The sequence below is a fragment of the Periplaneta americana genome, chromosome 14 (assembly GCF_040183065.1).
Source record: "Periplaneta americana isolate PAMFEO1 chromosome 14, P.americana_PAMFEO1_priV1, whole genome shotgun sequence".
NCBI lineage: Eukaryota > Metazoa > Arthropoda > Insecta > Blattodea > Blattidae > Periplaneta > Periplaneta americana.
This window is the reverse complement of record NC_091130.1, coordinates 159,352,684-159,376,461: the sequence shown is the minus strand read 5'-3', so window position 1 is coordinate 159,376,461 and position 23,778 is coordinate 159,352,684. Positions and strand designations below refer to the sequence as shown.

The 23,778-nt window shown below is 36.4% G+C and overlaps 2 protein-coding genes across 5 annotated transcripts in view; one reads left to right on the top strand and one right to left on the bottom strand.

Moving 5' to 3' along the window:
- frc (fringe connection) overlaps window positions 1-23,778 on the top strand; it is a 267,265-nt gene that overhangs the window by 166,666 nt on the left and 76,821 nt on the right. The gene's annotated exons all lie outside the window — the stretch shown is intronic.
- LOC138713936 (secretin receptor-like) overlaps window positions 2,020-23,778 on the bottom strand; it is a 44,329-nt gene continuing 22,570 nt past the window's right edge. For 2 of the 3 annotated variants that reach the window (XM_069846477.1, XM_069846478.1), the window contains exons 7-11: window positions 23,612-23,768; window positions 21,339-21,469; window positions 18,409-18,500; window positions 13,572-13,716; window positions 2,020-9,154 (exon numbers count right to left, since the gene is read on the bottom strand). In XM_069846477.1, coding sequence (XP_069702578.1) covers window positions 8,747-9,154; window positions 13,572-13,716; window positions 18,409-18,500; window positions 21,339-21,469; window positions 23,612-23,768 — 933 coding nt within the window. In that variant the 3' untranslated portion in view covers window positions 2,020-8,746. The remainder of the gene's footprint in view (window positions 9,155-13,571; window positions 13,717-18,408; window positions 18,501-21,338; window positions 21,470-23,611; window positions 23,769-23,778) is intronic. The other variant, XR_011336014.1, reaches the window with a different exon arrangement.

Here is a 23,778-nt window from a genome sequence, read left to right as displayed (position 1 = left end):
TCGCCTGCAGTATCTGCTTCCCGCTTAGCTTCTCTTTCTCTTGGAACGCCGCGGCTTAACAGTGCCAACTTACAAACTGAAACTGCACTGAGGCTACACGTTAGCAATCCCTTTACTTTCTTGCAGAATTCATTATCGTCGGTTTCCATGGCGAAGGTAATACTTACTTACTTACTTACGTACTTACTTACTTACTCACTTACTTACGTACTTACTTACGTACTTACTCACTTACTTACTTACGTACTTACTTACTTACTCACTTACTTACTTACTTACGTACTTACTCACTTACTTACTTACTTACGTACTTACTTACTTACTCACTTACTTACTTACGTACTTACGTACTTACTTACGTACTTACTTACTTACTTACTCACTTACTTACTTACTTACGTACTTACTTACTTACTCACTTACTTACTTACTTACGTACTTACTTACTTACTCACTTACTTACTTACTTACTTACGTACTTACTTACTTACTCACTTGCTTACTTACTTACTCACTTACTTACTTACTTACTTACGTACTTACTTACGTACTTACTTACTTACTTACTTACTTACTTACTTACTTACTGGCTTTTAAGGAACCCGGAGGTTCATTGCCGCCCTCACATAAGCCCGCCATTGGTCCCTATCCTGAGCAAGATTAATCCAGTCTCTATCATCACATCCCACCTCCCTCAAATCCATTGTAATATTATCTTCCCATCTACGTCTCGGCCTCCATAAAAGTATTTTTCCCTCCGGCCTCCCAACTAACACTCTATATGCATTTCTGGATTCGCCCATACGTGCTACATGCCCTGCCCATCTCAAACGTCTGGATTTAATGTTCCTAATTATGTCAGGTGAAGAATACAATGCGTGCAGCTCTGTGTTTAACTTTCTCCATTCTCCTGTAACTTCATCCCTCTTAGGCCCAAATATTTTCCTAAGAACCTTATTCTCAAATACCCTTAATCTCTGTTCGTCTCTCAGAGTGAGAGTCCAAGTTTCACAACCATACAGAAGAACCGGTAATATAACTGTTTTATAAATTCTAACTTTCAGATTTTTCGACAGCAGACTGGATGATAAAAGCTTCTCAACCGAATAATAACAGGCATTTCCCATATTTATTCTGCGTTTAATTTCCTCCCGAGTATCATTTATATTTGTTACTGTTGCTCCCAGATATTTGAACTTCTCCACCTCTTCAAAAGATAAATTTCCTGTTTCTATATTTCCATTTCGTACAATATTCTCGTCACGAGACATAATCATATACTTTATCTTTTCGGGATTTACTTCCAAACCTATCTCTTTACTTGCTTCCAGTAAAATTCCCTTGTTTTCCCTAATCGTTTGTGGATTTTCTCCTAACATATTCACGTCTTACTGTCTTACAGAATTCATTATCGTCAGTTTCCATGACGAAGGTAATATTAAACAAAATCGGTTATTCTTGTTAAACACTATTGATCAGACTTTTTGTATTCGACAGATATTGGAGAAAAAATGGGACTATAAGGGCACAGTACATCAGTTATTCATAGATTTCAAAAAGGCATATGACTCGGTTAAGATAGAAGTTTTGTATTATATTCTTTTTTCATTAATTAATTTATTTATTTATTTACTAACTGATCCATCCATTTTTCATTTATCCATCCCTTCACTCATTCATTCTTTCATTCATTCATTCATTCATTCATTCATTCATTCATTCATTCATTCATTCATTCATTCATCCATCCATCCATCCATCGAAATCCAGTTTCGTAAGCCAGCTATAACGATGCGAGGGATCATTCTGACTACAGGTTTCCCTTTGCTGGTTGAATGATAGTTCACCTCTGCTGTGGCATTTGGACGTGTGGGCAGCAGTCGGCTGGTAGGCCTTTATGCTGCATAGGCTGTCCCGCCACAAATATATTTTGAAAGAAGTGAAATACTACAACACAGCTTTATGTAGAGTGGAAGACCTGTTCCTATTTTTTTATATTCTATCGAAAAGGAATACAAGTTATCATATGAACGTTTATTACACCTCAACACAAACAACGTGTAAAGGAATATGAATAATTTATATAAAAACTGATCATAGCTTATATCACAGCCAGTGGCGACTCGTTACAGCAGGAGAATTATCAGTACCTATCAGTGAAGTAGATACAAACCATCCTGATGCAACAATTACCAAAATATTATGAGTTATGTTCATTTACTCGTTGGAATATCATTAAATCAATTTAGAACTATTCTACGGATCCTTGCTGCATTTATATTGAAGCTCACGAGCCACCACTGATCACAGCCTTAGACTAAAACATATTTTATAAAACAGAACAGAACTTGAAATCATCTATATAATTACAATATCTTACATGAACACGTTACATTCGTATTTTTAACACACAAATAATGAAAATAGTAATAATAATAATAATAATAATAATAATAATAATAATAATATTAATTTTTACTTCAAAATTTTCATTAAAAAGAAGTTTACAAAAACAACGGCAGTTTGGCCAACTTTCATTATGAAAAATAATATTGTAGATCTCAAAAGTCTTTTCCTCTAAATGGTCTCCTCATTTGTCTTTGAATTGCTAGGCAACGCACGATTCGTTTATATGTATTTGTTGTTGGTACTGTTCTGAAACACATTTCAAAATGCATTTAACATCATATACAGTGCGTTCAATTTAAAGTAGGGCCACACATTGAAGTGTACAGTACATAAGTGTGTATACATTGGAGTATTAGTATTATACAGCGTGTGCCAGAAATGTCCTACACTTCAGATTATACTGTAGTATACTCTCTTGGCTCACGTGTCATTTTGGATGCATTTTGAAAGAGAATCAGGAATAATGACAGTTATATTCTTTTAAGGTTTGTTTTTTTTTACATTAAAAGTCGTTAAACCAGCATGTTTACCCATCCTTGATGGCGTGATTTGGATTTCCTATTCCAATAATATGGGCGGTGTTTCTGGGACACTCTGTATACTCCCACTTCAAATGTATACTACACAACAAGTAACCAAGCAACAGTATTTTTGTTGTGGATAAATGCACTGAAACGGAGGGGCATCATTTCCAGCATAATATGCTGTACTTGTCTATGGCGGGCCCTCTTTTAAATTGAACGCTCTGTATTTCCGGTATATAATGTACGATGACACAGTCGGAGTTCTAGTGCTTCCGCATTTCTTTTGGTAAAAAGGAATGTGTGCAAAGCCAGCAGCTAAAGTGATGATGTGTGAAGTGGAATGTGAAGGGGTGGCCAGTAGGACGGCATCGAACTGGTTCAAGCATTTCAATGGTGGAGACCTAAGCCTTGAAGGTAAACGTCGCTCAGGAAGACCGCCCCTTCTAGAGAATGAAATTACATCCAACTGGAGGGCTGTAAGGCCACAGTATGTCGCCACTTTCACCAATTTGGATTGTGTCTAAACTGCGACTACTAGGTCCTTATGAGTTGACGGACGAACAGTTATACAGGGACATCATTTTATTTTTACTTCAACTTTTATTGTACCTGAGTTTTTTAATGTACTTTACTCCCACCCCTTCTACTAATGAAATTCAACCGTCCTCCACACAGATCCAAGACCGCATATACAATCATAGTAGCCTTACGGTCATATTAAACAGTACGTTCCAAAAATATGTTCACGTTTTCCAGTGACGAAAGAGCTTTCAATATTGCATCATTTTCCATTTGCCTACGTCGCATCCCAGTTTCCCCCACCTGCTTCTATTCGCCTCTCTGTAAATGCTAGTGGCTGGGCTGTCTTAGCTCTTTTCTGACAACATTAATTTCTGTTGGGAATTGGACGTCTACGTAATATTATACAACTGTTTAAAATAACTTAAATAAAAGGGCCTCGTTAAGTAATTAACTATCACGTGATTTCATCCCTTTCTACGACCCTACGACATAACCACTTGGACGGACAGTAGATAGCCTGTCTGAGTAATTTTATCTTTTCGGATCGGACAGAAGTGAAGATTGAATTTACAGTACGTAAGGTACTCTTTTATAGAGTAGGTACAGAATTATTTCAACATGAGTTACTGATACGAAGTACGAACCTGGTAATTGGAATTACGTACAATAGTCTATAGTGCGATAATATACAAAAAAAGAACTGAAGTCTGTATCGAAATGAACGGCCACCATTTTCAAAAATGTCTTTAAATATACATATTATGATTATTTTTCAATTTAACTTCATTCTCTATATTGTACGCTAATGTGCTGTAGACAGTATAATATACACTGCATAATGAATACGTCCCCATGGACAGCTCAGTTCGTGAATAAAAACACTCATTGTTAATACTGTACTGTATTTTGATTAAAGAAAAACCTAATGAAAATTATCAAACTCAAAATCGCGATATTTCCTAGTTCACGTAAATGGATGAACTACTTTTCTTCCCTCCTATACCTAGTAAAGTGATTTGTTTGTATATTACGCCAGTATCATCGAACTCCAGTCGTGGAAGGGGGTAGCAAACGGTGTTTCCGGTTCTTAATCGTTGATCCAAAGATATAGCGAGGTTAATATTAGAAATGTTAGTAAAAATAAAATGATGTCCCTGTACAAACAAACTTAGAGACGACCTAATAATATACAGGTTGTGCATCTTAAAATAGTGACAATCTCTGTACAATTGTTGTAATGAGAGATTATTATTATTATTATTATTATTATTATTATTATTATTATTATATAACAGTTACACAAAATACAATAGAAAGAAGATATGGTTCTCAAGCTTGATGTTTGAAAAGGAAAACAAATACTAAGTTAATGACAAGTGAAATGTGTTTCATGTATATCAATCAGGATATAAAAGCAAAGACTAAGGGAAACACTTTTATGTGACAAAAGACTGAGGTTGCAGTATAATAATTATTTATTACATTTACACAAAATAATTGAGATGGTATGGACATAAGCAGAAAATGGAAAATAGCAGATTGTCCAAAATGGTGCATTGAATTGGTGTCAAAATAAAGCAAGGAAGAATGTCAAACCAAGAAAGTCGTGGAAAAAGTAACGTATGAAGCAGAGCAAGGAATTACCTGGCGGGACACGAGTGGCTTGAGAGAAGGCTGGTTTTGCTGGAATTGGAAATTTCGAATGCCATTAATAACTGGCACACAAACGCAATACAATACAAAATGTGTTTTGTGAAATGCAAGAAATAGACCACGAAATATCCCGATTACTATATCAATTGTTTTTTCCGCAAAGATGTTAGCGTAGTAAATTACTAGATGGCATTAAAACACGACACAAATTGAACATTCTGCAATATTAGTCAGGTTTGACTGTGTCTAGGATGCGATCTGGCGATGTAATATGTATTGACTGCCTCATCAGGGAAGCTTAGAAAGCAGATGTCAATTGTCGGATAAGTTTTACCTTGCGCCCCTGAGCTGAGAGTCAATATCCTAACTGCGAAACTCTGTGTTTTCGCATCACTGGTCAAAAACCCAAAAATCTCGCCCCGCATTGAACATCGTGAAAATCTTAAGAAACGATAAGGGTAAAATTTCTATTTTCTGCAGTATTTAAGCTAGAGACTTAATGCTTTGTGTACAGCCACTTGTTATCGGTATTAATCCCCCAAGTTTCATTAGTACCTGTTTTAATAGATTTTGAGATATTAAAATTTAAAAAAATGTCATTTTAAAAATATATCTGCTCCCACAAAATATAAGTTACAGGCATCTTCGACAGCATATAATTTAACGGTGAAGCTATAATTGAATTTACAATGTCAGAAGAACCTGAAAAAATTTAATCCAAGTAATTACAAATTTTAATTTTTTTTATTGTACGGGTAGTATATTTTATTTTTTAATTTCGAAAATATTTACTTTATCGAAAAAGGCTCTCTAATTCTGTAAACCATACTTTACAAAACATGCAGTAAAAATCTCAAATTGTTAGCATGAAATCTGTTTGAGCCTGGCGTCTGATCGTGTAGAAAAATTACTTTAAAATATACATTTGTTTTGTCATGAAAACTTGATTATAATTGTTAAATACAACTAAACCATGAATTTTGAGAACGATTTTCTTCACTATTACACTTTTACTACGTCATACTACTTTTGACCAATAAAACGGTTCGGAATGATGTGTTTCAACCAATCATGGCTGCTTATGCTACAATTTTTATTACCTCCCTAGCATTTGTTTGTTTTTATCAACGAAAATAATAATCAATAATAAAATGATAGAACAAGTAGACAGTTTAACTACAGTATTTACGAAATTGTATTAGTTACGATAATGATTATGATATATAGGCCTACATATACTGTACATCAAATTATAGTACATTATGCAACGAGCCTATAATGGTAGTAATTAAGACGCGAGTACGTTTATGAAACGAGCGCAAGCGAGTTTCATAATTTTCATACGAGTGTCTTAATTGCCATTATAGTCAAGTTTCATACGACTTTTTTATGCTCGACCATATTTCTAACTTGAAATTATTCATAAGTATTCATGTTATTCTTATCTGACTGAGGAGCGGAACTGACCTTGTGCAATATCTCGTAAATTGTGAGATGTGCGCAGACGCAAAAGTATTGATTTTTTCCGAGAAACAAATGTCTCGCGCTAGTTGTCTTTCGATTGCATATCCGAGAATAATCGATAGTTGCGCTTTCATATTGCTACAATGGTATTTTCTGATTGGTGGAACACCTGAACTTTAATGAATAGGTGTACTTTAATGAGGTGAATTAAAGGGCTGCTACCAGGTGTATAATTACTACATTTCGGCATGGTCGAGCAAAAAATACATTTCAGAACATTTGCGATGACAGTTAACTGTACTTTTACAAAATACGTAAAGAGACAACATTAAAACTTTACAAAGTTATGGCAGTACCTGTACTATCACACTGATGTGGAGAACACCAAAGTGAAATATAGGCGTCGGAAATGGAGTTTTAAGAGGAGTTAAAAATATACAAAACTATATGAAATAAAAAATGATGACGTAAGAGAAGGAATATAAATTTTTAACGAGAATCGTATATTGAAATATTATAAACGACAATGGAAAAAAAAAACATTTAGAAAGAATTTCAGGTACAAAATTAACTAAACACATATTGAAAAGAGATCTGTAGGCAGACCAAAGAAGAGATGGCTGGAAGGTATTTAAAGGTAGAACAGGAAGGTAGCTATCTGTACCTTGACGTGAAGAAGGAGAAGAAGAAGAAGAAGAAGAAGAAGAAGAAGAAGAAGAAGAAGAAGAACTAGTTCGTTGCTTTCGACCAATTACATTTTTTTTTTAATTATAACTTTATAAGGGAAGTATTTTTCAGAAAGCTTTGCGTATAATATTTAGTTCATAATAAAGATAAATTCAGTTCTTAGAGAACTAACGTAGTGTCCCGACCTGGACAAACAAACAATATAAACTCTATCGTAATTCAAATCATTCAGCGAAAATGGACATTGATTTTACGACACAAATAAAATGCTGTGCACGAGTAATTTTCGTTCTTCTACGAATATGCAGTATGTACGAGCTATCCCATCTCAAATCGACCGAAATATAGAGAAAATTGACCTTACAATTTCTAAATACAATGAAACTTTTTTCTGTACGTAGAGAACTGTGATACAATGCTTTGTGCAAAGTTTGAGGCATCAGAACTTCATAGTGTTTAAATAAAAAATATTTAAATTTATCGTATTTTCATAAAATTAGCAACTTTAAACTGTTGTGGCTCCGAAACCCTTTCACCCAATGATCAAAATCATGGTTTATTTTGATGCTGAGAAATTAAAGTTTATATTGACATATAAACAGATTTTCTTACTTTTTATGGAAATGGAGAAATTTAGATTTTTCCTCATTAAGACGCCTTTGGCTAGGAAAAAATATTTGAAAAATATATAATTAGATTCCGCATTGAAAGTACAAATAAACACATATTTTTTACTGATAGTACATTGATAAGAAAGTATTGAAAATATCAAATAAAGAAAATAAATAGTACGCGTGACTAACCAGCTGACTGTGAGACGGGAGCTAGCCGAGACAAACAAGGCCAGGAGACAAACACGTGATGTTTCGTCTACTAGCGCATAGCTGGGCTAGCTTTATCACAAGTTTTCATAAAGACAGGAGTAAAATGACGCCCAACGCTCGCTTATCTTCAGCTCTCGGCCAGTGCGTGCGGTACTGCGCCGTTCAAGTCTAGGCGTGTGAAAATAATCTATTTAATACTCTCGAAACTTATTGCCGTGACACTAAGCAAACAATGCCGAATCCCTCTTAATAATGCAAGGTTTTTTCTCAATATTTTTTTACATTTTTAGAAATGGGCAAAAAGCCTAAAAGTAAGTAAAATCAGATTATCTGTCTCTCTGTATAAAATAAAAGTAAGGATTACTTCTTAACATAACCTACTAAATGTCAGCTTCAAAATGAGCTCCCGTTCAATGTTCTGCAGTAAACGGTTCCAGAGTTCTGAGCGCTGAAAGAGGCTTGTTTTTATAAAATACGCTAAATTTGTCGCTCAACAATACGAAAACCGTTTGACTTTCGATAGTATATTTTTGAAAATGCAATGTCCTCAGCACCTTGTATAAACAGGGAAAAAATTATAGTATAAAAAAATGCGAGGTTTTTCACTGATCGATTTCATATGGGATAGCCCGTACGCTGCTCGTTGTTCATTTGTTCGCAACATTACTTTCGCGTAATAAATGCGGTCTGCATATTGTTTGTTTCACTCGAGGACTCTATTCGCGACGCGAACCCGTCCTGGATGTGAAGGGGTTCCTCCTCGTTGTGGTCGTTGGCCATAAGGCAGCTGTGCAGGTCAGAGTTCAGGTTCAGCTTGTCGGCCTGCAAGTACTTGGAGACCGAGGGAATGTCTTCGAGCCCAGAGGCAGAGCTTATAGAGCCTCCCCGACCGCCTCCACCTCCGTTGTACATTCTGGAGACGGTGAGCACGGAGTTGAGTCCCAGGGGCATGCTGTGGGCCGAGCCCCTCGTGGGCTGCTCCCGGCTGTACTTGAACCAGCGCCACTTGCGGACCAGCTCCGCCCTCACCTCTGAGTTCAGCAGGCAGTACAGCAGCGCCACGCAGAAGCCCTGCAACGAGACGGATAACAGTCTGAGCATATTGCCACAGTCTAATACAGTCACGAAGCTCAATACTTACTAAATATGCAAACATAGATAGTTGCTCACCACCAGGATCGCTACTATCGCCTCATCACAGACTCTTTTCCTAGCAGACGATAAAATGTATTGTACTTTCGATATCGTGTTCTTTTGAAAAAATTAACACCTTCCTTCTACTATTGAAATATGAAATACAAAAGGTTTATATATTATTTTCATAAAATATATATTATATTCTATAAACTCGCCTTCCTGGATCTTTCGGAAGAAGGATAACTCTGACCTATTTTTCTTACAATTTGTAGTATTACAAACGTCTCCTTGTCCCATATTATTATTCAAATTATTGTATTTCAGCCATTTACAGTTATTACAACCGATAACGAACATTTCACAGTTTACATAGCTTTTCACAAAAATGCGAAATACGACACAGTCAATGCCTTTTCGATCTAGACCAGGCCGTAATGTTTGTTCAGGTTTTCTATTTCAATGTATGGAGCTCAGTGAAATATTATATTATAACTTTATTGCGTATCATTGCTAAGCTTTATTTAGTGCAATGTGTCCATAAGTTCCGTTTACTTCTTGTTGCATAATATGTTGCAGAAATAATTACAAAACTGTGTTATTTTAATGTGAAGAGAATTTTACATCTTAACATAATATATTTCCGTTAACATTTTAAGTTTAGAATGGAAGCTATTTTGAGGTTTAATAAAAAAGAATTTACATTGTGATTTCAATTCAGCACATCTACCTTCCTTAATTTTAGACAACACATTTACCATACCACTGCTATGAAATTAGTGTACGTACAATTGTGTTACTTCGTCTCTTAAGTAGTAGGTAAATACAGTAATTCAATACTCAATTGTAGTATTAAAATACAGACAAATTGAATTTCCGGGGTATCATACATGACATTATGCTTAATTGTAATGTATGATTGAGAATTTAGGAATATAAGTTAAATATAGTAAACATAACCTATAATTTCCATATGAATGGCAAGGCATTGGAAATCACTAAATTTAGACAGAAAGGGGCAACTGGTACAGTAAACATAACCTATAATTTCAACATATCTAAATATCCGTGCGGTGCAACTGAAAATTATTGAATCGTGCATAAATAATGTATAAGAATTTCGCAATATTGAATCGAAATAAAGGCAGGGATTACACATACGAACAACGTAATTTTCACACCATAAATAATATTACACCTTAACTCGCAAGTGAATTATGTCTGAAGTGTCTCATAATCATTGTTTTAAATTTTATTAATGCAATTACACTACATTTTACAGAAACATATGTTACTGTTTATGCATTCCAACTAATTTATATGGTTGAAACGCCGCCCTTCGTGATCAGATTAAGCGAGTCACATGGTCTGCCTTACGGCCTGTATTAGATCACGATGGCTGTGGCACAGTCTATTGTTCCTAGTACAGCGCTCCAAGCGGCTAGCAACTATCGCGAGAATTGCAAAAAATCATCCCAAGCTTCGTGACTGTATATACTAGACTGTGATATTACGTTATAACTTACAGATAACACGTATCAGACACCACTCCATCTCATACTACCAGTGTTGCCAGCTCCAAATCGAAAATTTCCTCAACGAAATAGGCAAAATTTCCACAAATTTCCTCAACATGTCTGCGAATTTTGGATTGGTGTAGGAAATGCCGAGTAAAGAAAAAAATAGGTGATTTGATAAGGCATAAAACTGTTGTTTTGTTCATTGCAATGCCTGTAAAACGTCCACATTATCCGAATACTGCTTTACAAAATACCTAAGCTTCAAATTGTGACTATCAAGTGCAAAATAATGTATCATTTTAAAATTAATCTGAATGAAACGGACATTCACTTCTTTTATTATTATTTTTTTTTTTTTGGTTAGTGTTTTGGTATTATACTGGAATGTAGAAGTACAATACAAATTAAAGACAGCAATTGCATTCTGAACTTTGATGTTATTTTATTCGTCAACGTACTTATAATGGAAATTCAGATCCTATCCTAATGTGTTGACTCATTTCAAACACTTTATGTGAGAGAAGTTCTTCCTTCTACATCGAAACAAAGAGCGATTAGCCGTTAGTAGCAGTAAGTTAGAAAAGGATAACAGATTTTTATAAGTAATGAGCTGAAGATTATAATTAAAAAAAAAAAAGAAAGATTGGACTAATTGGTATTGGTGAGGTGGCAAAAATTTGAAATTTAAATTTCCTTTCGCGCTCGCGTTCTGATTTGTCGATAACTAGCATTCTGATTGGCCTGTACAAACGAATCTTATCAAACGGATAGACAGGAACACGAACTGTGGAGAGTCGGAAGAAAAATACAGGTTTCATAAATAACATCATATTTTATTGGAAATAGACATGAGAGTATGTGTATTTACAACACATATAAAGGGTGCGTCAGAAAGAACGGATGGATTTCAAACTATCGATACGCAACGAGGAGAGAGATATAGTGAGGGGGACCACGACTGTTGGGTCAGCCATAGAATGCAGTTTCAGTTGAGAATATGGTGTTGGTCTGGTGTACAACGTGCTTTCATCGTAGAGACATTTTTGAAAAATGAAGAGTCTGTGATCGCCACTCAGGACTCATTTCGACATCGGATGTCACGCTAGGATTCCAACTCGGAATACAATTTTGCGGTGGGTGGCTTCATTTCGTATCACAGGTTCAACATTAAAGAAGAAATCACCTGGACGAAATTCTATTGCACTGAGATTGTCCGAGGCTACGGTAAGATCTCGCGCCCTGCGACTTATTTCTTTGGGACCATTTGAAGGCGTAAGTTTGTAAACATCGATCACATACACTGGACGAACTGAAGACAGCGATTCGTGAAGAAATCGTGGCAATTGCACCAGCTATGACTGTGAAAGTGATGGCGAACATCAGAAAACGCCTCGATCCTGTATTGAAAGCCAAGGACATCATATGGATAATGTTGTTTTACATAAATAAACTGCATGTATTGGTGAATATGTTGATAACAATAAATTTTTGATTTGATGAATCTTTACAATTTTCTTGCCATGTGAAATCCATCCGTTCTTTCTGACGCACCCTGTATATCAAAGAAAGAAAATGTGTTCAATTTTTATTGCACATTTCTTCCATGGATTCAATTGAAAGGTAAAAATTCCTAAAAAAAAAATGTGGTATTTTCTTCAAATCTTCAAAATTTCCATCTTTTTTTTTTTACAGAAGTTCCTTAATTTGAGGAAATTTCCTCGACTCTGGCAACACATACTTCCAATTATCACCGCTAGGGGAGCTGCATACTAGCAGTGCTGCTGTTATGCCCCAGAGTTTAAGCAGCCCTGCAGCATGATTTCCAGTTGGACATTAATTACGAGACAATCCAGGACAAGTTTCCCTATAAGATGGATGGACCATACTTGTATTAAGCAGGACACGCAAGGCAGTCCTAGCTTGCGAAGTGTGTGCTGAACTGCTTACTGGATACAGTTATGTCGCGCGTGCATTGGATCACCGACTGCGATAAAAATATTGTTGCGCCACGAGTCACACCTGGACTAATCACATTGGTCTAGTGAAATTAATCATGCATTTTAATTGGTTAAATTAAGACACGCATTGTTCGAACTCTTTTCTTACGCGCATCTCCAACAAAGCGACTTATTACTGTATTTCACAGAATCGATTTAATTGTAATAGATGATTGAATAAGATGGCATGCTGAAGCACGTATAAACAAAAAGGTCCTAAAGCCCATCTCGCCTGCTGGGTGACGCCACGACCGGGAAGCCGGTAAAAAGCATTTTGTTGGAGGACGAAGAGATATAGTGAAGAAAAAGGCTGAAGCAAGGAAATAGATCGTTATGGCGTCAGCTCCGTCTAGGGATATTTCATGTAATTCATCATGTTTGTTTGTAAATTCAATACATCAAATAGAGTTTTGTTTGTAATTGATTTAATCTTGAATTTGAATCGAGAAACCAAGTACTCGTAGTTTTCCTATATATATATATATATATATATATATATATATATATATATATATATATATATATATATATATTAGCTGAGAGAATCAGCTCTTTCAGTACACTCGTTCTTTTCCAGTTATATTATAACGGTGGTGTCAGAAATGCTGATAAGTTTATGGTATCTGGTGGGAGTCGAACGCAGTAGCCCTCCGTTCAGCAAGTCATCCGACTTAAGTTGTCGCGCATAAGAAACTTGGCAACGCGGCACAACACTGCCAGTAATTTTCGAATGACCTCTGCTTACCGTTTATATAAACATTCGTCCCCAATATCAATACAGTTCGAGAAAAAAAAAGTGGCAGAAGTTTGGAAGTGACCCTTAATTGTGTAACTGACCTGCAGAGACGCGAAGACCTCGTTAATAAAGAGGCAGACGACCGTCAGGGTGTCGTTGAGCCGCTGCAGCGGGTCCATCCAGAGGAAGAGCACGTAGTGCACCCCGAACAAGGGCATCAGCACCAGCGTGGACTTGGCCCAGCGCCTGAGACAGCAAACAAATACTGTTGGCACAATTGAGGATACTTGCAGATGTGTTAATGATATTTTTATTTTCTACGAGACCAATAAGCTTACTATATGACTATTATGGTTTATTTAACAACGCTCGCAACTCCCGAGGTTATATCAGCATCACCGGTGTGCCGGAATTTTGTCTCGCAGGAGTTCTTTTACATGCCAGTAAATCTACTGACATGAGCCTGTTGCATTTAAGCATACTTAAAAGAAAGCCATCAACCTGGGCCGAAATCAAACCTGCAACCTCGGGCACAGAAGGCCAGCACTCTATCTATTGTACTACCAGGCCAACCGTTGCTTGTTAATTTACAATAATAATAATAATAATAATAATAATAATAATAATAATAATAATAAAAGAAGAAGAAGAAGAAGAAGATAATGGCAATCCCTGAAGCTGATGTGTTACACAGCGGAAAAGCTGCCGGCAGATTCTAATTAATGTTAATATTTTAGTATAAACAACATTTTTAGTATAATATTCATCATGATTGTGAAATTGTATTTGATTTGATGTAGGAACAATTTTGAGTTTACATCAATTGATGCTTTCACTCACATGATATTACGTTTTCACATTATAGTCTTGGAAACAATTTTGTATATTGTATAAATATACGCAGCTGAGGGAAAGAGACTAAACCGTTGTGGCAGCATTGAAACGCTCATCCATGATCACTCCTTCAATGAAATACTTGACAATGACCATATGCAACACGAATAGAATTCGTTCTCTAGACCTAAATCATAACTGTCTTCATATATGCTATAAAAATGTAACTTTCGACGGCCTTCGAAATTCTACATGCGGCCAGTTTATAAATAACAAAATGTATTTATTCGCGAAAAATGAAGTAGGTAGTTCTTAGCATTTTCGTAAATTGTACAGGTGTAGACTTTTCCTGGTAATGTCATTAGGAAAAGTGCGCTAAGAATTCAATATTGAACATTATAAAGAATTAATCGAGTTAATATTAGGCCTGTATTTCATATTATATCACATTACATTTATGAAAATATGATGTACTTGTTTAAAGTGCACAGATGTGCATTTATATTCACAATAAAACCAATTGAAAATCTAGGAAGCGCATTATTCTCAGAGATAATTAATCAGCGTTTCATGACAGTCATTGAAGAAAATATGCAAACACACGAATCTCAGTAGTATGAAGACCACCAGCATTCCCATCGTTGTACTGCGAGTGATTGGAAAGGTATTGCGCAAACAATCTATTAGCTTTGTCGCGCACAATAGGCAAGATAAGCCAGCTATGCAAACTTATGAACACAGAATACTTATAGTGCGTGCGTGCTGTTCACAGTGCCCCATCTGCTGCAGCGGACGTGAAGGACGAGCAAAGGATGCCAAGTGAAAGCGGTAAGAAAATTCTGTAATATACAACATTAGTAATTTAACATTATTATTTGCGTAGAACTTAATCAAGTTCTGTTTTCCTCGGCAAACTCCGCATATAGGAATTGAATATTTCACATTAATACAGTATATTGAGCTGTGGTGAAAGATGTCATGCTATGAAGAAAGCCCTCTCTGATGATTTTAATTTTTTCAATTTCTGTATCTGAATGGAAGCAGTTAGTTATGCGGAACAGTGGAGTTGCTATCTTCCTCTGCAGCTGCAATCGGTAAGAAATTTCGAAACTTGGGAAACAGTTCCTCCATGACACTATAATGTATGTATGTATGTATGTATGTATGTATGTATGTATGTATGTATGTATGTATGTATGTATGTATGTATGTATGCAATGTCTACCCACTTCATTTTAAGTCATTCGGGTTAACGCGGAATACTACAGCATAATATGTAAATACTCTGAGATTACACAATATGTCTCATAGTTAGGCCTACATCATATTCGTCGATTATTTCAAACTAATGATCGAAGAGTTAGATATGAATTCTACATTGTTGGAAGAACGTTACATTCTAGAACTACGACGGACTATTGAAAGTAGCCATGCCCTAATATTAGCGTTCTCAGTATCTCCACGAATATGCGCTTGATAAAATGTGAAGAACAGTCTACACTTCTACAGTGCAATTTTGCATGAATGACACAGCCCGCCACAGTGGCAGTTCTTTCTCCACCCAGCTACAGTATGTACAAAGAGACAACCAGTCTTGCTTACGCGCCAGAAATCATTGCAAGCAATGAGAGAGCATAAAGGCTCATTCACAATGAAAATTAAACATAACGTAAGCGTTAACTTAAGAATATAAACGTTACGGTAAAATCAAGATCATTCACGATGGGAACATAAACATAACAGCAAACATACTTGGTAACCATGGAAACATAACAACGACGCCATTTCCTCATATTCTGTCGTATACATCAGCGCTCCACAATAATTGTGTTCTGTTTGCAAATCACGTAAGCATAAGCATGAAAGTTTGTAGTTTGCAAACTTACATGTTAACGTCTTACGGTAATGTTTATGTCAATGCTTATGTGTATCATTGTGAATGATCCCATTTGACAACCTGGCCACAAACTTCTGTGTTTATGTTACGGTTATGTTTAATTTTCATTGTGATGGGGCTTAATTCCTCCAGAGGCAGTTACAATATTGTTTGCGGTCTACCAGTTTTAGAATAAGCAGACAATGTTTGAAAAATACAGTAACTGTATGTTTAAAAAATGGAGTCTGCTTTTAAATACTGTCAGAATTCGAAGAGCTGCAAAATCTCAGATTACTCATTAATTACTGTTCTGGTAGTCGCGATTGAAGAGCCTGAGCGCTGTCGTCGCAGAGTTCCTCGAGAAGAATTGAGACAATAGAACCAGACATGGCCTGCTATAATGCAAAATCCAGTAAGCACTTACAACGGCTTTGCTTCTATTAAATACAAATTAACAAGTTTTCACTATTCCTTAGTGATAAATCAGCTATAATAACAATTCTTATGTATTATATACTGCATAATAAGTTATACTATAAAATAGTGTAATATACAATTATGTACCACATTTGTTTAATATATTTATGTAATTTACTTCTCATACGAGATTTGTTTTTCCATTTTCCAGTCATTCAGTGCCATTTAATCATTCCATATATTAATTGTTGATGGGATTAGAAAGACATCATGCAACATCATTGTAAAGGGAATCTAGAGTATAAATAGATAATGAGGGCTTTATTATTCCATCGAACTAATTTATTTTTAGTATATATGTGCACCTAGTTTATCAATGGAAGTTTTGTTTGGATCCAACCAATCAGAAGGAGTACTCTCATTGTCTGTTCATGACGAATGGCTTCTGGTGCTTGTTCAGTGCAAGTTTAATAATAAAAGGGTTAAAACGGGTATATTCACTGTTCAGAAGAGCTACTTCCATTGATCTAACTTGTATTCTTGCAGATTGAAGCGTTTGTTTACAAGACATAACCCTCTCCAAAGTCACGACTTAAAGAAAGGCTGCTACACGCGATAATTGACATCGTATGTTATAATATTTCAACTGTAATTATTTCGCGAACCATTCCAAATAATGAAATTTTTTATTTACATTCTTTATCTCATAGAATGGGTGAAAGAATGATGCTGAAACTGATCAAGAAGAGGAAAAAGAATTGATTAGGTCACTAGCTGAGAAGAAACTGCCTAATGTAGGATGGTCTGGAAGGAATGGTGAACGGGAGAAGAGTTCGGAGCAGAAGAAGATATCAGATGATGATAGACGACATTAAGTTATGTGGATCATTTGAGGACACAAAGAGGAAGGCAGAAAATAGGAAAGACTGGAGGAAGTTGGGTTTGTAGTGAAAGATCTGCCTTTGGACAGAACACTGAATGAACATCTCAAATAACATCCTTCATCATGTAGCATTTCACAAATACTTTTTGAATGAGCCGGTATATTAATTTATGTAATCACTGAAATTTCCGCTGCCTTCTTTATTATGAGACACAGCAAGCAAGAAACAATTGCGAATCACCAATAAGATAAAAGTGACAATATGAAATCGAAAATATTGCTGTGATAGATCGTTCTGATTGGTTGAATTTCAAGGGATTCTTACACTTCATTGGTTAATTGGTACATGAGCAAAGAAAAATTTTAAATAAGCTGATAGCTAATTTTGGACTTTTTTCAGAAAAATCTTTACTTCGATCAGTTGGAGTTTGTGTGCACAAAGAAAATATAAATGTAATAACAGTATGTTAAGGCTCTGCCACAATGTAATAATAATAATAATAATAATAATAATAATAATAATAATACTTACTGGCTTTTAAGGAACCCGGAGGTTCATTGCCGCCCTCACATAAGCCCGCCATTGGTCCCTATCCTGAGCAAGATTAATCCAGTCTCTACCATCATATCCCACCTCCCTCAAGTCCATTTTAATATTATCCTCCCATCTACGTCTCGGCATCCCTAAAGGTCTTTTTCCCTCCGGCCTCCCAACTAACACTCTATATGCATTTCTGGATTCGCCCATACGTGCTACATGCCCTGCCCATCTCAAACGTCTGGATTTAATGTTCCTAATTATGTCAGTTGAAGAATACAATGCGTGCAGTTCTGTGTTGTGTAACTTTCTCCATTCCATAATAATAATAATAATAATAATAATAATAATAATAATAATAATAATAATTAGTGATTGTGATGCGCTCACCTGTACCGCATTCGCCTCCGTTCTAGAGAGACTGCCACCTTCATCTTCACAAACAGCACTCGCACGATGTTCACAAACAAGCCGAAACTCAACTGGAAGCACACAAATGCCGATGTGAGCGCCAAAACGACTTCGTGCATGCTCTCAGGGTAGAAGTCAACATGTGAACGGTTTTCAACCTCTGGTTAAAGGCTTTACGGCAACAACTTTTACCAATTTTACTATGCTGCCATCTAGCTGCTGCAGAAGAAGTCATGTTACAACTCTCATTTGAATTGCATGGCCATGGAGCAACTGTACTTCCACCTTGCGAACGATGGCAACCCTGATGGTTGTTCTCTTCCACACACCATCCCATCGCACCTCCTCATACTCATCTTCTTTCACAATAGCCCTGCCAAGACTCTGGAATTCGCTACCTGCTAGCATCAGGGACTGTCGAAATAAAATTGAATTCAAACGAAAACTTACTAGGCACTTGGTCAGTAATTGATTACTTGTAAATAGTTTCTTAATCTACCACAAAATATTTCAATATTCAGTAATTTCATCACTATACAATTTTGTTATTCTAGATTTAATTTGTAATTCAGTAAATATAAAATATTCTTTGTTTCTCTATGATAAATTATCTAGCTTTAATTATTCAGGTAATCTTTTCGTACTTTGATTTTATTGTAATTGTAAATTTAATACTAATTGTAATATTGTTTGTAATTGTAATTGTAAATTTAATACTAATTGTAATTTTATTGTTGATATTGTAGTTGGAATCTCCTGGTAGAGGGGCAGAGAAGGCCTGACGGCCTTATCTCTACCAGGTTAAATAAATAAATACTACTAATACTGCTAATACGTCACCGATTTTAACATGTGGATAGCCAATCTGTTATAAACAGAGCCTTCTTCAGTTACAAGCCGGAGCCATACGTCGGCAACACTGTAATTAACTGTCAAACGGAGACCTACTATCCAGAACACGTGTTTGTGCTAATGCCGATTTTCAATGTAAATTAATGTTACAATATAAGCGTGTGTCGAAGGAATTATGTTCGCGGTCGTACCAAACGTTCATTGTTGATGTATTATAAACTAAGTGCGTGTTGGCGATAAAAACAAGACGATACATTAAAATATGGCTGCAGTCTTTGGCAATTTTTACGGTATTATTATTAACGACAAAATGATTGAACAATTCTTCTAAATATTAAATATTGTATAAACTACATTTTTATAGTCTTACTTGTGGTTTAAGGTATATCAGAATTCTAGCCAAACTGTTACCCGCTATATCACTAAAGTTACGCCGTTGATTTTCAAGTTCATTGTAAACAGCTGTTTTGTGATCCCATAAATGTTGCAGTTTTGTAGAAGATTCGGAATCCCTGCTATACCGTACGTCAGAACTGTCTATATTTGTAGATCATACACTCATTTTTGTTGGCTTTCAAGGTTTATTTATTAATAATATTTCTTTTGTAATAAATTAGTTACAAACATGTTTCTTTTCACTTCGTACTTACAGGATTTAAAGTTCACTGAGTTTATGCTAATTGGCACATAATAGATAATGACTTGTTTTGTTACGTATTATGTTGAAGATATGTTTCTTAATTTTTTCATAGATCTTTATACTTGGCCATGGCCTATTTAAAATTATATTTTAGAAAATTTGTAACAAATAATTTAGGATAACTGTATTGTTATGGCGACTGACGAGGTTCAAACTAAAACTAGCTTCCTGGGCATCTGAAATATTTATAGAAAATCACGACAGATAATCACATGAAATTAATAGTACATTATGCAACGAGCCTATAATGAAGGTAATTAAGAAGTTAGTATGGATATTTATGAAACGAGCGCAAGCGAGTTTCATAATTTTCATACGAGCTTCTTAATTACCATTATAGGCGAGTTTCATACGACTTTTTATGCTCGACCATATTTCTAACTTGATATTATTAATTTTAATTGTATCTGACCTTCAGAAATGTTCCGTATGTTGTGAGATGTACGCAGACGCGAAAGTATTGATTTTTTCCGAGGAACAGATATCCACATTGATCTTGCTAGGCCATAAGAACCTACAGAGATAATATTGAAATTAAATTAGACATTGAAAAACGAGATGACAAATTGAATTTATTTGAATATTATTTACAATTAACGCTAATTATTATAGTAACAGAACATAACCTTCTGCGACAGTATTGGATTTCCAGCCTCCGTGACTTTTCGCTAATTCTCTTTCGATTGCATATCCGAGAATAATCGATACTTGCGGTTTTATAACGGTAGAAAGCTGACCTGTCATTGGCTGAACAGTTGTAACCTGAGTCGTCATTGGCTGAAAGACCTGACCTTTAATGAGTAGGTGTACTTTAATGACATGCATTAAAGGTCTGCTACCAGGTGTATAATTACTACATTTCGGCATGGTCGAGCATAAAATGTATTATGATATCGTAGACTTCTCACGTCAGAGGTGAAACAACATAAAGCTGCAAAACATTGTCAATTTACTAGCCACATAATGGTTGATTGGAAAAGGGTACTGCGAAAGTACGTCGTTATTTGATTTGTTTTTGGTACAAATAACATTTCTTTAAGTATTTATTTATTTTCCCTCGTTCCATCAATAAAACACGCGTATGCTTTTAATTGTTTCAAGTTATAAGTGGCTGAAACTCAAATGAAATACCATTTCGGATTCCGTAATTAATTACGTACATCAATATACTGAATCTTAATCATATGCACTTAGTTTTGTATCAGTTAATGTCGAAAATGTACATGTGACAACGAAATCAAAACGTCAAACGTCATGCCTTTATTTCGCCTGCACTCAGCGTTGCCAAACCTACCCATGCTCCGGCTTGTAACTGAAGATGGCTCTGGTTATAAATGTGATCAGAGGTTTCACTCACGAGCACAGATATCACGATGGGCAGCTGGACGATGAGGTACACATTGCGATTGTCGTGCGTGGTCCAGCACAGCGTGTCTTCCAAGTTCACTCGCGCCGCTACCCACGGGATGATGAACACAACCGGCAAGCCTGTTGACCAGAGTGAAGCAGGTTAGCTCAGTAACGGAGTAATGGTCATGAAACGAGCGGGACCGGGTTCAAATCCTGGTTGGAGTTTTTCCGGGTTTTTCCCTCAACCAACTGAAGCAGAATTGCTGGGTAATTTTCGGCGTTGGACCTCGAACTCACTTCGCGATCATTAATTTACATATCATCATCCATACCATAGCCCGGGTTCAGTTTACGGTGCGGCGTGCTGTACTTGTACAAGAGCACGGCCGTTCGGCTACCCAATCATTCACAGAATAGGAGTGGTAAGCACAATAAGCCTCAGGTTGCAGTGCAAGCCTTCGGGTCTCTCCTCCGTAAAAGAAAGAGGAAAAAAGGAAGTTTAGAAGAGGAAATTTTAAAAATTATGCGCGATTTCTCGTCCTTACAAAGGGCCGAGGTGACTGGCCATTTGTCTCACTCAGGGACACGTTGAAGAAATTTAGATTATTTCGAAGCGAAGTACCTTGAAAAGCAGTAAATACAGCAGGGCTCTTAGGCCACCAGCACAGCTTCAGTTATACTGCAGAGCAGAGGTCTCCAAAAAGCGTATCGTCATTCGTGCTCTCGATGCTGCCCGCCGAACACAGTGTGCTGTAAGGCTAGAGAAGGGGAAGAGACTCGTACCTCTACAGATGGGAGCGATCAGTGGGGGATCGCGGCAACGGTCTGCTTATGTTTACAAATAATAACATCAAAAGAATAAGAAATATCATACGTTTGTATATTATTTTGACATACTATGAAGCTGGAGCCCCGTCTGTTGCTATGGACACAAGCCATTGCAAATTCAACCTCTTCTGTTCCATGGTGCCTTTCAGTGCCTGGAAAAGATCTTCTCCAGTTGTATTTTGTAATTACATCTTGAAGACATTCAGACACAGTAAAATGTTCATTAACTCCTCGGATGAAAATGGCTGGGTGAGCTTTGTCATTTCTATCTGTGCTTTCGTCCAATGCAAGTGAGTAAGCTATAAACTGGTTAATTGTGGTTTCGACTTCAGATTCAATTACATTTACAATCTTGAAATTCCTTCTCTGAACTGTAATTGCAAACAATTTAATTTTCTTAAACTTTGACTTCGTTCTGGACACAGTATTTTAGTAACGTCCTGTATGCACGATTTTACAAATGATGCTCCTGTAAAGGGCTTCATTGATTTTCCAATATTCCAAGCTAGAACATAGCTAGCAAGAAGCTTTTTTGTTTAAGACTGAGAACACGTGTATTTCACCTAAAATTAAACAAAAAACTATAAGTACGTCATGCGGAACTGAGTGCAAACATATTGTAATATACTGATTATTATGTATAACCAACAGTTATACAGATAGCCCCAAAATAAATTATTTTCACATGTCCAACATGCCTGTAATTGTATGATATTCTTTGTTAAGAGTCGAGTATTGTCGTCGCTTGTTGAATTTTAACACACCCTTAAGAATTTTCGAACAAATTAAGCATTTCACATTCTCCCCACAAACACAAAATAGTTCTCTTCCCTTTCATTCTTGAATGTACTACGTCCATGATTAGAAGTCATTGTGAAACAGTCGAACACGCCGACCAACACAATGATAATGGCAGTCCGCCACTGCTCTTCGTTTGCGCATAAACAGTGAGTACAGTACAGGTGGGGATGGGTGAAGCGGAGCGCGCTCATTACGTACTGGCTTCGGTTCCGTTCAGGGGCTTACTCGCGAGTACGCTTTTGGAGACGTCTGCTGTAGAGATTTATAGCACCTTCGCGCATTGTCGTCAGGATTCGAACCCGAGACCCAAAACAATTCGTTCTTAACCAGTAAGTATTCAAATCCCGAATATTTGTTTTCACTCACAAGCAAAAAAAATGTTCATTCGATTTATTCAATGGCTCTATATCATCTAGTAGGTTATTTAGCGCCGATTGAATTTGTGATAGCGAGATGAGGCCTAGAATTCATACGGTGCTCGTCTTGCAGTTGGAAGAAACTTCGGAAACCCCAACCAGGTGATCAGCCCGAGGAGTTCGTGGAGACCTAGATTAACTGGGACAGGCAGAATTGTCTATGGGAAAGCAGGAAAATCTGGGAGCACTAGTAATGGGGTGTGATTTGAAGACCTGTGATTTTGTTGATACGTACCCCAACCGATGATGACGTAGAGTGCGATGGCGCTGGTGTCGGAGGAAAGCGCGAGGAAGATGAGGTTGTGCAGGTAGAGGCCCTCCATGCATATCCAGGCGTAGTTGGCCATGATGCAGTAGTTGTAGAGCGCTATCAGCGTCTTGCACTCCCAGTTCTGCCGACAT